The sequence below is a fragment of the Trichoplusia ni genome, chromosome 21, assembly GCF_003590095.1.
Source record: "Trichoplusia ni isolate ovarian cell line Hi5 chromosome 21, tn1, whole genome shotgun sequence".
NCBI classification, from domain to species: Eukaryota; Metazoa; Arthropoda; class Insecta; order Lepidoptera; family Noctuidae; genus Trichoplusia; species Trichoplusia ni.
In genome coordinates this window covers 766200-778496 of record NC_039498.1, presented here as the reverse complement: position 1 = coordinate 778496, position 12297 = coordinate 766200, and the positions used below count along the sequence as shown (strand labels likewise).

The 12297-nt window shown below is 32.3% G+C and overlaps 2 protein-coding genes across 2 annotated transcripts in view; one reads left to right on the top strand and one right to left on the bottom strand.

Annotated features, from left to right (window-relative positions):
* Positions 1-600: 600 nt before the first annotated feature.
* On the bottom strand, positions 601-5264 carry LOC113504229 (LHFPL tetraspan subfamily member 2a protein). Its single transcript, XM_026886405.1, has 5 exons — positions 4944-5264; positions 4402-4520; positions 3541-3651; positions 2927-3040; positions 601-1793 (listed from the first exon to the last, which is right to left on the bottom strand). The coding sequence occupies exons 1-5, from the start codon at positions 5117-5119 to the stop codon at positions 1651-1653; spliced, it is 663 nt and encodes a 220-aa protein (XP_026742206.1). The 5' UTR covers positions 5120-5264; the 3' UTR covers positions 601-1650.
* Positions 5265-5831: 567 nt separating this feature from the next.
* LOC113504289 (cullin-1) overlaps positions 5832-12297 on the top strand; it is a 40785-nt gene continuing 34319 nt past the window's right edge. The window contains exons 1-2 of the mRNA XM_026886529.1: positions 5832-6055; positions 10245-10522. Of these exons, the coding sequence (XP_026742330.1) occupies positions 10457-10522 (66 nt within the window). The 5' untranslated portion in view covers positions 5832-6055; positions 10245-10456. The remainder of the gene's footprint in view (positions 6056-10244; positions 10523-12297) is intronic.

Below are 12297 nucleotides of genomic sequence, written 5' to 3'. Positions count from 1 at the left end.
TGGTACCTTCGTTGTATCTGAATTCCATAACACAAGTGCTTTAGCAACTTACTTTGGGTTCAGAACAATGTATGTGATGTTGTCCGCAATTATGTGCGAGTGTTTTAAACCTGTTCCGTAAAAATCGGAGACCATCTTAATTTTGGGGGTTTTTAATTTTTGATTTTATCTTGTTAAACACAGTTTTAAAAGAAAAATACACACTAAAAAATACCTTTTTTTAAGTACCTTAACAAATGGAGAATTGTTTGATTTCTGCTATATTTATGCGTATAGTACTTATAAATATTGTAAGTTTTTATGTATATGTTTAAATATAAGGCCATGTATAACATTCATTATATCATTTAGATAATGTAGGTGTTTTCCTTTTTTTGTTGAAAAGTACACGAGCTGGATTGCCAGTGTAAAAATATATCTTAGTTAATGCAGTAAATAGTGGAAACACTTATCATTCTTAAAATACAAGATTATATGCAAATATATTCTTAGTCTAACAGTTTTATGGAATAAACATTTTCAGTCTGTATTTCTTTCATATAAAAATAAAATTAATGTGATGATTTCTAGCATAAAAACTATTTTTGTAAATTTGTTATGAATGTTGCTGGTCAGATTTCTTATTTATATGTTATAAATACTATCGGGATTGTCCGACTAGTTTCGGACTCCTTATGGTGGCTTCGACTCGCTTGCCAAGCGCAACGTTAGCTCATGATTAAGGAGTCCAGTTAGATCCGAAACTAGTCGGGCGATCCTGATAAATACGTGTGAGTAAGCCGTATAAAATAACGAATCCTCACGACAGTTATTACAATAAAATCATTACTTAATTACACATTTTAGAATTCATATAAAAATGAGTTATATTTTTAATAATATTCTGCCACATGGACGCAATTTTAGATTCAGTCATTTAGATTCAAAATAAGGTCAGTCAGATAATTTTTATTGGTCTTTTAGTCTTCCATATGTTGAAGCTTTACCTACTGCGATACAAAGGCACAGTATTGAACCAAGTGAGGTCCTAATTTGTCTTTTTGTCTCAACATTCCACTTGAAAATGAAAAGGACAACATGACAGCTAAAAACAGACATTCTGATCAACGACGTTCTTGCAAAGAGCTGTTATTCAGTTATATAAATATAGAATCTTTAACTATTTTTAAGTATTATATATAAAATCAACCATGTTTTCAAGAGCATAAGAGCTATTTTAGCACTTATATTAATTTTATTGTCTGTCGTCATAGAATCTGTAATCAGCCTTTACAATATGAATAATACATTTCCTGCTTACAGTTTTCTGACGTCATCTACATACAATTTTATCCTCAATCAAATTCACCGGTTATTGTGTGTAAAACCACTTGTTACTTGAGACGAAACAATTTGGGAATTGCCAATTTGGGACAAAAATTTATGCGTATTACGTCTTATTAGTTCTTGCGGGTTTCAAACAGTTATCAATGAGACATTTTGTGTCAAACTACAAACAAAATGACTTCATAATATCCAAGCAATAGGGAAGACTGATAAAGTACTTGTCTCAAATGACAATTCGATCGTACGATCATATGATGAAATTTAGTCCAATAGACCAAGAGTTTTAACCTCCAAACTTAGTATTATAGTCCAGGAGTCTCAATCTTATGCTAAACATATCAATTGCTTGCCTTCGTCCATCTGAAACTGTACCTTGTCTGAGTTGGCAGCTTTATCAGCTGTTTTGGACAGAGCGCTGGCTAGGAATATCTGAGCAATGCCTGTGCCTGTGACGAAGAGCGCCCAGCCTGGAAAAAATATTTGTTTAAAAAAAAACGAAATATCCACGTTTTTAAATGTCTTTTAAATGCTAGCTTATCGGGAAGTGCCTCAAAATTGAGTTGCAAAAATCTAACTGGCACAACAAACAAACAAGAAAGTGAGTTTATAAAAACGTGGGAAAATAGGTAATTGTGGTATGTAAGTGGTAAAGGTGCTTAGGTTATGAATAACGGACATATAAGATGGGTTCTATGTTCAGAAAAAGTTTTGAAAATAAAAAGACATATTTAATAACGATTTCAACAATTCTAACAGTTAAAGGCAAGAGAATGGGGACTTGGAAATAGGGTGGGCTAATAAATTTGTAACACCCGACGCAAAAAGAGAGGTGTTATTAGTGTGTTGAGTCTGTCTGTTTGAGGCGACAACGATCCTGAACGGATTGAGAATTATTTCAATTTAGTTTGTTTTTTATTAAAGGTAATTTGTATTAAAGAAAACTCATACGTTTTTAGATATAAAACAAGTTTAACATGGCTTTTAAAATAAATTCCTATAAGTCATTGTTGTTTATATTCAATATTTTTCCTCATAACCTCAATAATTGTGTATTGGTTTAATACTTAGGTACTATTCAACCTTATAACAAGGAAAAACAAGCAGAAATACTTAAGTGAATGAATGACTGCTATTAAAGTATTTATAAAATTATGATGTATAAATATGAGTGAGCGTTTTTGGTCATGGAAAGGCTGAATATCGAATTTAACAGTTTAAAACTTTACTGCCTTTGTATAACTTTGATAAACAATCTTGTGTCTTTTGCTTAACAACATGGCCAGGACCAATGTAAAACAAAAATAAAGATTTCCATTTCAATTTTGACATAAGCATTGCATTAAAAGTTGACCTGAAAACATTACCTGTTAAAGAAATATGTAATTCAAATGAATATCCTGTTTTTAATAAAACTTATTACTACAAAATATTAGTCGTTTATTCATTTAAATATGTTTTAGCTTAAAAAGACACAAAAACTGTTCACCTTTTTAAAGTACCTTAACAAATTAAGTAAGATAAACACATAGACAACTTCGTATCACCATAATTTCAGAACATGGAAACTAGAACTTAAATCATGAGATGTTAATAGACTCACCAATGGAACAGTCACCAAGTAAGTATGGTTCCGAGTTTTTCCCGCAGAGGCGCTGCACGCGGGGCGCTCCCCAACCCCACGGGTAGAGCAATAATCCTAACACACCAAATAGACCTGGAAAGTATATCAGATGTCTTTTAACACATATTCATGATGGGACTTTGTTAATTAAGCACCAACTTTGGAAGTGTTATGGAGCTGTTGTTAGCTGGTCTATAGGCTGACTATGTGTGAAAATATGAAGTGTAAATAAAATAAGAACAGTTAGAAACATTATTAATGATCGAAAGTTTCTCCTGTTAGTAGTTATAGTTTTCAAACGAGTCCCGCACTTAGGATTTTAGTCCTTGTGTTGCAGGCGGTTTGAAGCCACAGTCACAAAGACACCTAGACTCAAGCCAAGCGCGGATCACGCAAACGCTTATCCTGTGCGGATATCGAAGATCGAACTCGCGACATGTCGCGAACAGTGGATTTGGCGTGGTCACCTCAACCACTCGGCTATCCGTTCAGTGATATAAACACATTCGTGATAAGAATAATGAGTAGTGAGTTACTTAAACAAAAAGTAACTCTACCAGTATTAAGTATTCATAAATATTGTTCAACAATACCTCCAAGAGCCTGTGTAGCCCCCGCTAGAGATATGACACTCTTCTTAAACACTGACTGGACACAACAAGCCATCACTCCTGCAAGTACTGTTGCAAATTGTATGGCTGCACCTGTGGAAAGAAGTCAACAAACAGTCATACTCATTTCATAACATAAAAAATATGATTATATTTTAATGCTAAGTGTGTTTCTTTTAATAAATGCCTCCCGCACCAAGCTTGTGTTGTAATTTTTGTAAAAAGGCACCCAGATCCAGGACAATCATTCATAGATCACATAAATGTTTTTGCAACACTTTGCGCAAACATTTATGGGTTTGATCCTTTGCGAAAAGGTATACAAAGGTATGAACTTGGCTGTTTGGTTTTGTTGTTATTGGTATTTTTCTATCCCTTCATAGACTCAAAAGTAAAAAATTCGAGGTCAGGCTATCAATTATCATTAATCTCGCTATTCCTATTTCGTATCACAAACTTATAGTTATCAGTTACATTTAATATCATACTGCCTGTACCAGATCAATTTAGGAGCTAAGCTACACCTGCCCTAGTTGATCAATCATAACTTAATCTACACTTGGTACATTTGTTCTATGGACTGTGGGTCTCGGCTATCACTTACTTATACATCTTTGAAAGTTATTGCAGGTAGTTAGGTAGTTAGGAGCCTGACTGCAGTCATACTAAGGGGTATTAGTTGCTTACATAACTGGGTTGAGAAGGTCAGATAGGCAGACTGCATCTGGTTAGACAGGAAGCCGACCCCAACATAGTTGAGGAAAGCCTTGTACAATTATGAATGCATTTCCTAGATTGGTGTACTAAGTGTAATGTTCTACAAACAATAGTTATACAACATACATAAGGACAAGAAGAACATAGCTGCTTTCCAGGGTGTGGGGTATACGGACGAATCTGTTGCCAATCCATAAAATGAGAATGAGGCACAGTTGTTGTGGTCATCCTTCATGCGGATACATCTGTAAATATTATCATAATAATCATGTTATGTATTGTCATTGGAAAGGTAAGTATGTCTTAAAAATCTAAGGGACTCAGATGTAAAAAACTGCTTTGACAGACTTTAAATAATGAAGTAATGTAATATTGGTTAATGATGTTTATCCTGGGTGGATATTGTAACTAATGAAATTATTTAGTCTCTGAATAAATAGATTAAGAGCTAGTTATGTTAATAATATACAGTTTACATTAATTTACACTAAGTGATGTAAACTTATTCATGTTATAACCTTATTATTGCATAGTACCTTATATAGTATATAATAAACACATACTACATCTATTTATTTTTAAAACAAATATTTACATATTCAAACTAATAAATTCAGTCCAATTTAAAAATCAATGTATGCTAACTTCAAACATTATTCTCGTCTTACCTGTTGTATATACCGACGCTTGGGACATAAAAACTGGTGATATTATTCTCGTTGAGCACCACAGGCTGCCCCATAAGCCATTTAGGAGTCATAATACCAGTTAATATTAACAAAAAAGCAACTAAACTTAGCAAGAGCCATGCTAAACTTCGACCGGTAACTATAACATAACACATGGTTAGAATCTTTATACTTAACAGTTACTTTTAAAAAATACACAGGAAATCTTAATTTTAGATGTTGATAAAGTTTAAATTAAAAATAAATTAACAAAATACACCGCTGACACTCTGATAGTTTGACATTGACATTCGTCGTGAGTATTTTTTTTCAACTAGCTGGATTCAGTTTCTTGTATTTTAAGATTTTCTTGATGTTTAAAAAAACCTAACTATACGAACTATAGAATACAGTTTATAATATTAAACTAAATAGATTGATTGACCTATTATTATAGCGCCATGCAAAAGAGCGAACGATTGCAACCTGGTTCTTTAGCGTAACCACGTAACTTGACTATGGCTTATATTCAGCAGTCTACTGCGAAAAGCTGGTTGATTTGCTGAAGCAAACCCAAATAATATCAATGTATGATCTTATTGTTTCAAGGTTATAGAAAACTACTAAAGTAGATCCTCCTTTAATATTACTATCACTTAACATTTAACTCTTTATAATTAGTGTTTTTAGCCTCATACTATAACTTAAAATTAAAGTGAACATACCTCTGCATGAAGGAAAATGTATCTGATTTTTTTTATATTTATAGCTTAACAGAAGGAATTTCTCATTTTAGAACAGATTTTTATCTGTTCTGAGTTTCGAGTCAACTTTTAATAAATTATTGCGAACGCATCGCTACGAAACCCAAGCGCCATCTGCAGTTTCATTTCAGGATAAAAATAAAATACGGTTTTGTTCTCTCTTCCTCCTTGTTGTTTCTTTTATTTAAGTGCGTGAATGAAATGGTTATTTTAAACAGGGCCTATTATTTCCTATATTGAATTTTTAAAATCCACTTGTGATCTCAATAGTGTTCAACGTTACGTTGCATCGTGTTGCGTTAATTTCAAGTGAAATGTGGTCGATGACAGCGTGAAAACGATTGCTACGTAAGTATAACCCGAACAAATGATATACATCATCACAACTTATTGCTTCAATAGCCTTTTTGGGGAATCAAATTTTGTAGTATAATGTAAATACCTGTCAGTCAATTGTCAGGTACAGATGTGTACCTATCTACCTGTGTATTGTCAAGCAAAGAAATCAGTCGTAATTGAACAATTTATTTTGTTTAAATCGTTTATTTTATGATTATTTAGTGTTCAATACAGTGCCATGAAGTGTGTATGTGAATCTGTGAAGGTATGTGTACAGTGTGCGCGTTAGCGTATTGAAAAAAAAAACATGTTTTCGTCTGCCCTTGTTTAGGTTGCAAAATCTCGATTCCTTTGTCATGTGCATAGTCACTTTTACTTTTTCTGATGAACATTGCATGTAATCGATTGACGTAAAGCAAATTCCCATTTCCCGCTTTTTCAACGTATTTTTTTTCGTTAGTTAGAAAGTGGGTAATTTGGTCATATGGGATATTTTTTTATGCAAATAAGGCGTTCCAGTTGAACAAGCAGATACTGTTCAGTGAGTTTTTGTTTAAAAATGCAGTTATACTTGATTGTTATCCTCTTGACATCGTTATTTTGAGGTGTGTTTTAATAGACTTGGAAAAATTTAACTTGCAACATTATGAGTGCTTTGAATTTCGTTTCCTAGGTTGCCTTATGTTTGCTTACATGTTCGTTAAGTTTCTATCAACAAAAGTGATAAAACACGTATTTATCGAAATTAATATTTTCACCACCTTTTTGTAATTTCGATCATAATCTACTATGTAAAGTAAACCTGTATATGTTATTTAATCATTTCCTGTTCCATACGCATTTCCTACACAATTTTGTATTCTGTATTTATGCACCCTTTTAACTGTATCTTTATATTTTTTATCTTTTGTATGTGTTACCACGTTTTTTTCTTTATTTAAGCTCACAAGGCTTATTATGCATGATGTGGTCACCTGTAATTAAGGAAGCACAAGAACCCTGTAACTTCTTTTTCTCTTGTATAGCATGTAAGGTGTATTCTTTGTTGGTGATCCATATAAGTAAATAAATAAATAAATATTATAATAATTTTACTCTTTCATATTGCAAACATCTGTAGTCATTTCCTCTGTGTTCAAAACCATAAACAATGTGTCTTGAACTTTGTAGAAAGTGTATATTTATAATATGTTCCTACATCTTCTTGCCATCCTATGTATATTATGTACATACCCTCTTTTTTAATATGTATTGTAATAGTTTTAGTTATTATTGTTATTTTTATTGATTGATATTATCTCTTTGTTTTTGTCTTTATTTTACATTGTCTTCTCCTATCTTAATAACTTTAATTTTATTAAGTGCTACTGGAAACATTTAACTTGACATGGCATTGTAGGACATGCCAGATAGTTATGTTAGCTAGGTTTTATAGAAATTCATAAAAAGGTGGGTGGTACAAGATATCTAGAATTATTTTTATCCAGAATGCTATATTGACACAATAAATAAGCATTTGCATTTGTTTATACTTTTATCTAAAATACACAAAAACACTATGTTATCTTTTTGACAGCTGTTTATATTCGATGTCATGAGAAATTTTATTAAAGTCGTCCTTCTATTCTTTTTCTGTGGTCTGCAATAAGATCTCTGAGTCAACAAGAGTTCAATACAAAAAAGATTTTGACTCATCTTACCAAATATGTATTTTGAACTCATTGGTGAACCCTGTTTGTACTCCTTGTACTATAGGCTGTTAAACTGAGTTCATGTTACCTTTGTAGAAGCAAGATGACACATCTCACAACACTGTAAATATTGGTATCTCACTCTGACAGTAGTAACTATGGATGGATTAATAGCGTTGAGAATGGGTACTGGTAAGGCACTAATTACAATTTCTTCAGTCTTATTGAACATTGATGACAGAAATTTGGGATTTCCTTGGTTATTTAAGTCAAATATGGCCAGTTTATGTTTGTTTTGGTCTGATAGTACTGCAATTAAGTTAATCAAAAGGTTGCTGTTTAACCATACTTATGCCAGCTTCAAAATGTACTTACGTTGTGAAAGCCTTTAGTTTTTAAAGAAGCATTGATCACATATCAATTCTAGATAGGCTTATATATTGGGTTTCAGTTTTCTTACAATGTTCATTCATCAAAATTAATATTTATGGTATCTTAAAATCATTTAAATATACACAAATTGTGAAATACTCAATTATGCAGTTATTAAATTGCTCCTACAACTTTTCAAAGGTAATAATTAGGTCTAATTAAATAACTATGTAAATTGTAATAACGTACACACTGCAATGAGACAACAGGATTTCAACAAGTTTTGTTGCTAGCTATTATCAATTCATTATTACTAGTTGGTCAGCGTTTGCATCATATTTAAAACTTTCACTATCCAGGACATGCCACTCATAGTGATTGCATATTCTACAGTATGTCTAATTATATCTAACTTACAATACATAAATCACATTCATTTTGCAAAACAGACGGTCTAACTATTGTAGTTGTGGAAGCAAGACAGCACATTGCAAAAAGTCGTATCTATCTAAGACTCATAAAATAATGTACTTTGGAATTTACAAGGTAATTTTTACTTGTGGGAAAATTCACCTTGTATATGGTACCTTTATGGTGGGGGAAATTTGAGGCATCCCTGAAACCAGGTTGTAATGTTGTGCATCAACTGCACGAAAAGGAGAAGACAAGCTTAGAAACTAAAAATTATATATTTTTTTTTTATGACATTTTTAGAAACTAAAAGTAATAAATTACTGCAACATGTAATACATTTCTTCTATAAGTCTTTTTGATTGATTCTGTATAATATTTTATCAGGTAGATTAGTCCGGTGTTCTTCTTGAATTATAGAATACTATCTTATTCAGGCCTTGAATGTTCAGGTCAGATAAGGCTAAGTAAAAATTTCAGCAGAAAAGTTATATAGAGGGCCTACTGCCATTTCTTCAATAGTAATTGCAGGTTTTGGAGAGATATGTCTCTCTATGCAGTGTATTACAATGTCACACTTCTACAACCATAATAATATTTCTCTAAGATGTGATGGTAGACCCACAAGCCCACAAAAGGAGGTTAATAGGGATGACGACAATTTTTTTGCAGTGTCTGTCTTGTAGTTTTTTGTATAATAATGGATACGTATTTTTTAATTTGTCCCGCAAACATAAATTGACAAAATTACAGTGAATGAAACTTACGCGTGACGTCACGATTGTGTATAAATTTTAGCATATCGTTACGTCACAAGCCCCCTCTCCTAAACTTTAAAACAGTTAATCTTTGTCAATTCTAGTTTTTCTGAAAAAGGAAAAAAAATCGTGTGTAATACTTTTCAATTATCTAACTGAGGGACTAATGAGATTTTTTCTATTTATACCCAGTCGTCATCCCAATTGTGATGAGAAATTAAAATACTTATTTTATCAGTTTATTGACCTCATATTACTTGTATCAATATCTCTTGAGATAGGTTTCCTATCTATCTTAATTGAGTATTTATACATTGTCTAATTATAAGAATGGGAATGAAAAAATGCATTGTCTATCAGAAAAAGTAAATCTTTTGAGACAGGCGATCATAATTATAAGTTTTAGTTTTTACCTGTATTGTAACAGTTTTAGAGTAAGATCGATACTTTTGGCACCTTTAGTACCGTTTATCTGCCGAAGCCACCGTGACCCAAACTCCATAATCGACCATTGTTCTTACCTATGTTGGGAGCGTCTGCTGACAAAGTTTCAGCTTTTATAAAATAACTAGCTGACCCAGCAAACGTTGTTTTGCCGATTTTTTTTCTAGTTGTTTGTATTTTTTAATGCCACATTGTAAAAAAATAAAAACAATAAATTTCGTCTAAAACATAAAATATTTTTTTTTACTGTGAGCAACCCTTAACACTTAGGAGTATGAAAAATAGATGTTGTTCTCAGACCTACCCAATATGTATACAAAATTTCATAAAAATCGGTCGAACCGTTTCGGAGGTTTCGTGTAACTAACATCGTGACACGGGAATTTTATATATTAGAAGATTAGATGTAGGTTTGGCCACGGGCTCTTAGATCATTTAGACTTGCTAAGTACATAATTAATATAATTATATAATAAGAGAGAAATTCACAAAACTAACCATAAATTTCTCTTTCTTTTTCAGAATTGACAAGCGCAAAGGAACACAGAATAGTGTACTCACGGAATAGACAAGAAAAAAAAACAAATCAAAATAAAAAATAATGTGAATAGCAGCCATTTTTGTAGCTGACACACTGTGATCTCTTTACGTGATTAGTATAATTTTTTTTATTACATTATATGATATCTGTTTAGCCAGATACTTCACTGTATTTATGCGATATTGAGGAAGATATGAGTTCAATGAATGCATCAAATGCGCGGCCGCAGATGCCGCTACGACAAAAGGACTTTGATCAGGTAAGGATTTAATTATTTTTTATTGTTTTTCTATGTCGTTTTTTTTTGTTAATTGTATTGCTATCTGTTTTATTTAAAATGCCAAGGAGTTGTAGGTTTTTTTTTGATTCATGATTAATACATAGTGGTTAAGGTAACAGTTATTTCAGAAAGGCTTTAGTATAATGCTAAAAGGGTTATTTTTCTATCTAGACAGACTAGACTGGCAACAAAAATTAAGACAGATCAGTCCATGCTTCTCTTTGTAAGACCACAACTAAATCACCATTTTGTACCTACCTTAATGTTTTTCTAGGTGAGACATAAAAACTTATCAATTTTTATAAAAATTCCAACTTTAAGATTTTTTAATCAAATCTTTAGTTCCTGAAGCATAGTTGAAAGTACTTCTGTCTATGTTCCCTAATCTAAAAAGAATAGATATTTATATAAAACACGTCCTAAATCCAAAACAGATGATATATAATATAAATATAACTTATTTATTTAATCCGCATACCAAAAAAACCTATTAGGATTAATGTTACCCTAGCTAGCCCACAAAATGGATTAATTTGGACATATTGAGTTTACAAAAAGAACTGTTAAACGATTAAGAAAGACGTCTGTTAAATTATTTCAGCACTCGATTTGCTTACTGATCTGTGTTTTTACCAATTACCAATAACAGTTGACCTTATACGTTGGTTTGGCTATCGTTAACGATTTCTAGCAAGGTTGGCAGCCTTATTGGTTCACCTACAACATCTTGAAGAATGCTTTGGAAAGAGATGGCGCATTACTCTGCGTAGAGCTGCATCACGCGACAATAACTATAACAAGTTTTAGGATGGAATCAAATCTCTAAAATTACAGTTTTGAATGATTTCGTTTTGGTATGCCATATGAAGCCTTTATTTCCAGGACTTTTTCTTGACAAATTTCTGTATTTTATTTATTTACTAGCTGTTGCCCGCGACTTCCTCCGCGTGGTTAGAAGATATAAGTTATAATTTATACCTGCCCAGTTTTTTCCACATTTTCCATTATATCTTCGCACCTATTAGTCTCAGCGTGATGGTATATAGCCTAAAACCTTCCTCGATGAATGTTCTATTCAATACAAAAATAATTTTTCAATTTGAACCAGTAGTTCCTGAGATTAGCGCGTTCAAACAAACTCTTCAGCTTTATTTGTTAGTATAGATTTAACAATTTATGTACACAGAAACTAAGGATTTTCTACAACGATTCTTACACATACGTTATGACTGGCTTGTTGATCGTCGAGTCCCACCCAGGACAAATGTTTGTGTGATGAGCACGATCATATGTTTTGTTACTGTATATTTATTAGTTGTCTAGTATTCATAATACATACTCTGCTTAGTTCGAGATTTGATGGCTTTGTGTGAAAGTTGTGGAATATTATATCATAATTCGTCTATCCATGACCCAAAAACCGAATTTCTATCTGGCTAAGTTTCAACACATCCTTAAAGAATGTTTAATTAAATTCCGCATTAATCACATGAGCGACTTCAAAAATTTTAATTAGTTCTGGCGTGCTTTGAAACCCTTGTAATAGCCACGTGTTTGACTCAAAGGGCTTCTGTCTTGGTTAACTAAGTTTAATTATAATAATTCTCATTTAAAATGCCTATTACTTCGATATGCGCCGCCTTATTGGTAGCTTGGACTAGTTAATCTTTTTTAATTTAAAGTTTTCTGCTTTACCTTGCTAGAGATGGTTCGGTTGACCGATCGAGTTTTAGCTCCAATATTGTCCTATCTTC

What these genes read in the sequence shown, in the direction of transcription:
- LOC113504229 (XM_026886405.1), bottom strand. Translation starts at nt 5,119, where the DNA reads ATGTGTTATGTTATAGTTACCGGTCGAAGTTTAGCATGGCTCTTGCTA. An exon ending in GGCTACACAGGCTCTTGGAG is followed by an intron (nt 3,041 to 3,540) that starts GTATTGTTGAAC and finishes TATACTTTCCAG; the next exon opens with GTCTATTTGGTGTGTTAGGA. An exon ending in ACTTGGTGACTGTTCCATTG is followed by an intron (nt 1,794 to 2,926) that starts GTGAGTCTATTA and finishes TATTTTTTCCAG; the next exon opens with GCTGGGCGCTCTTCGTCACA.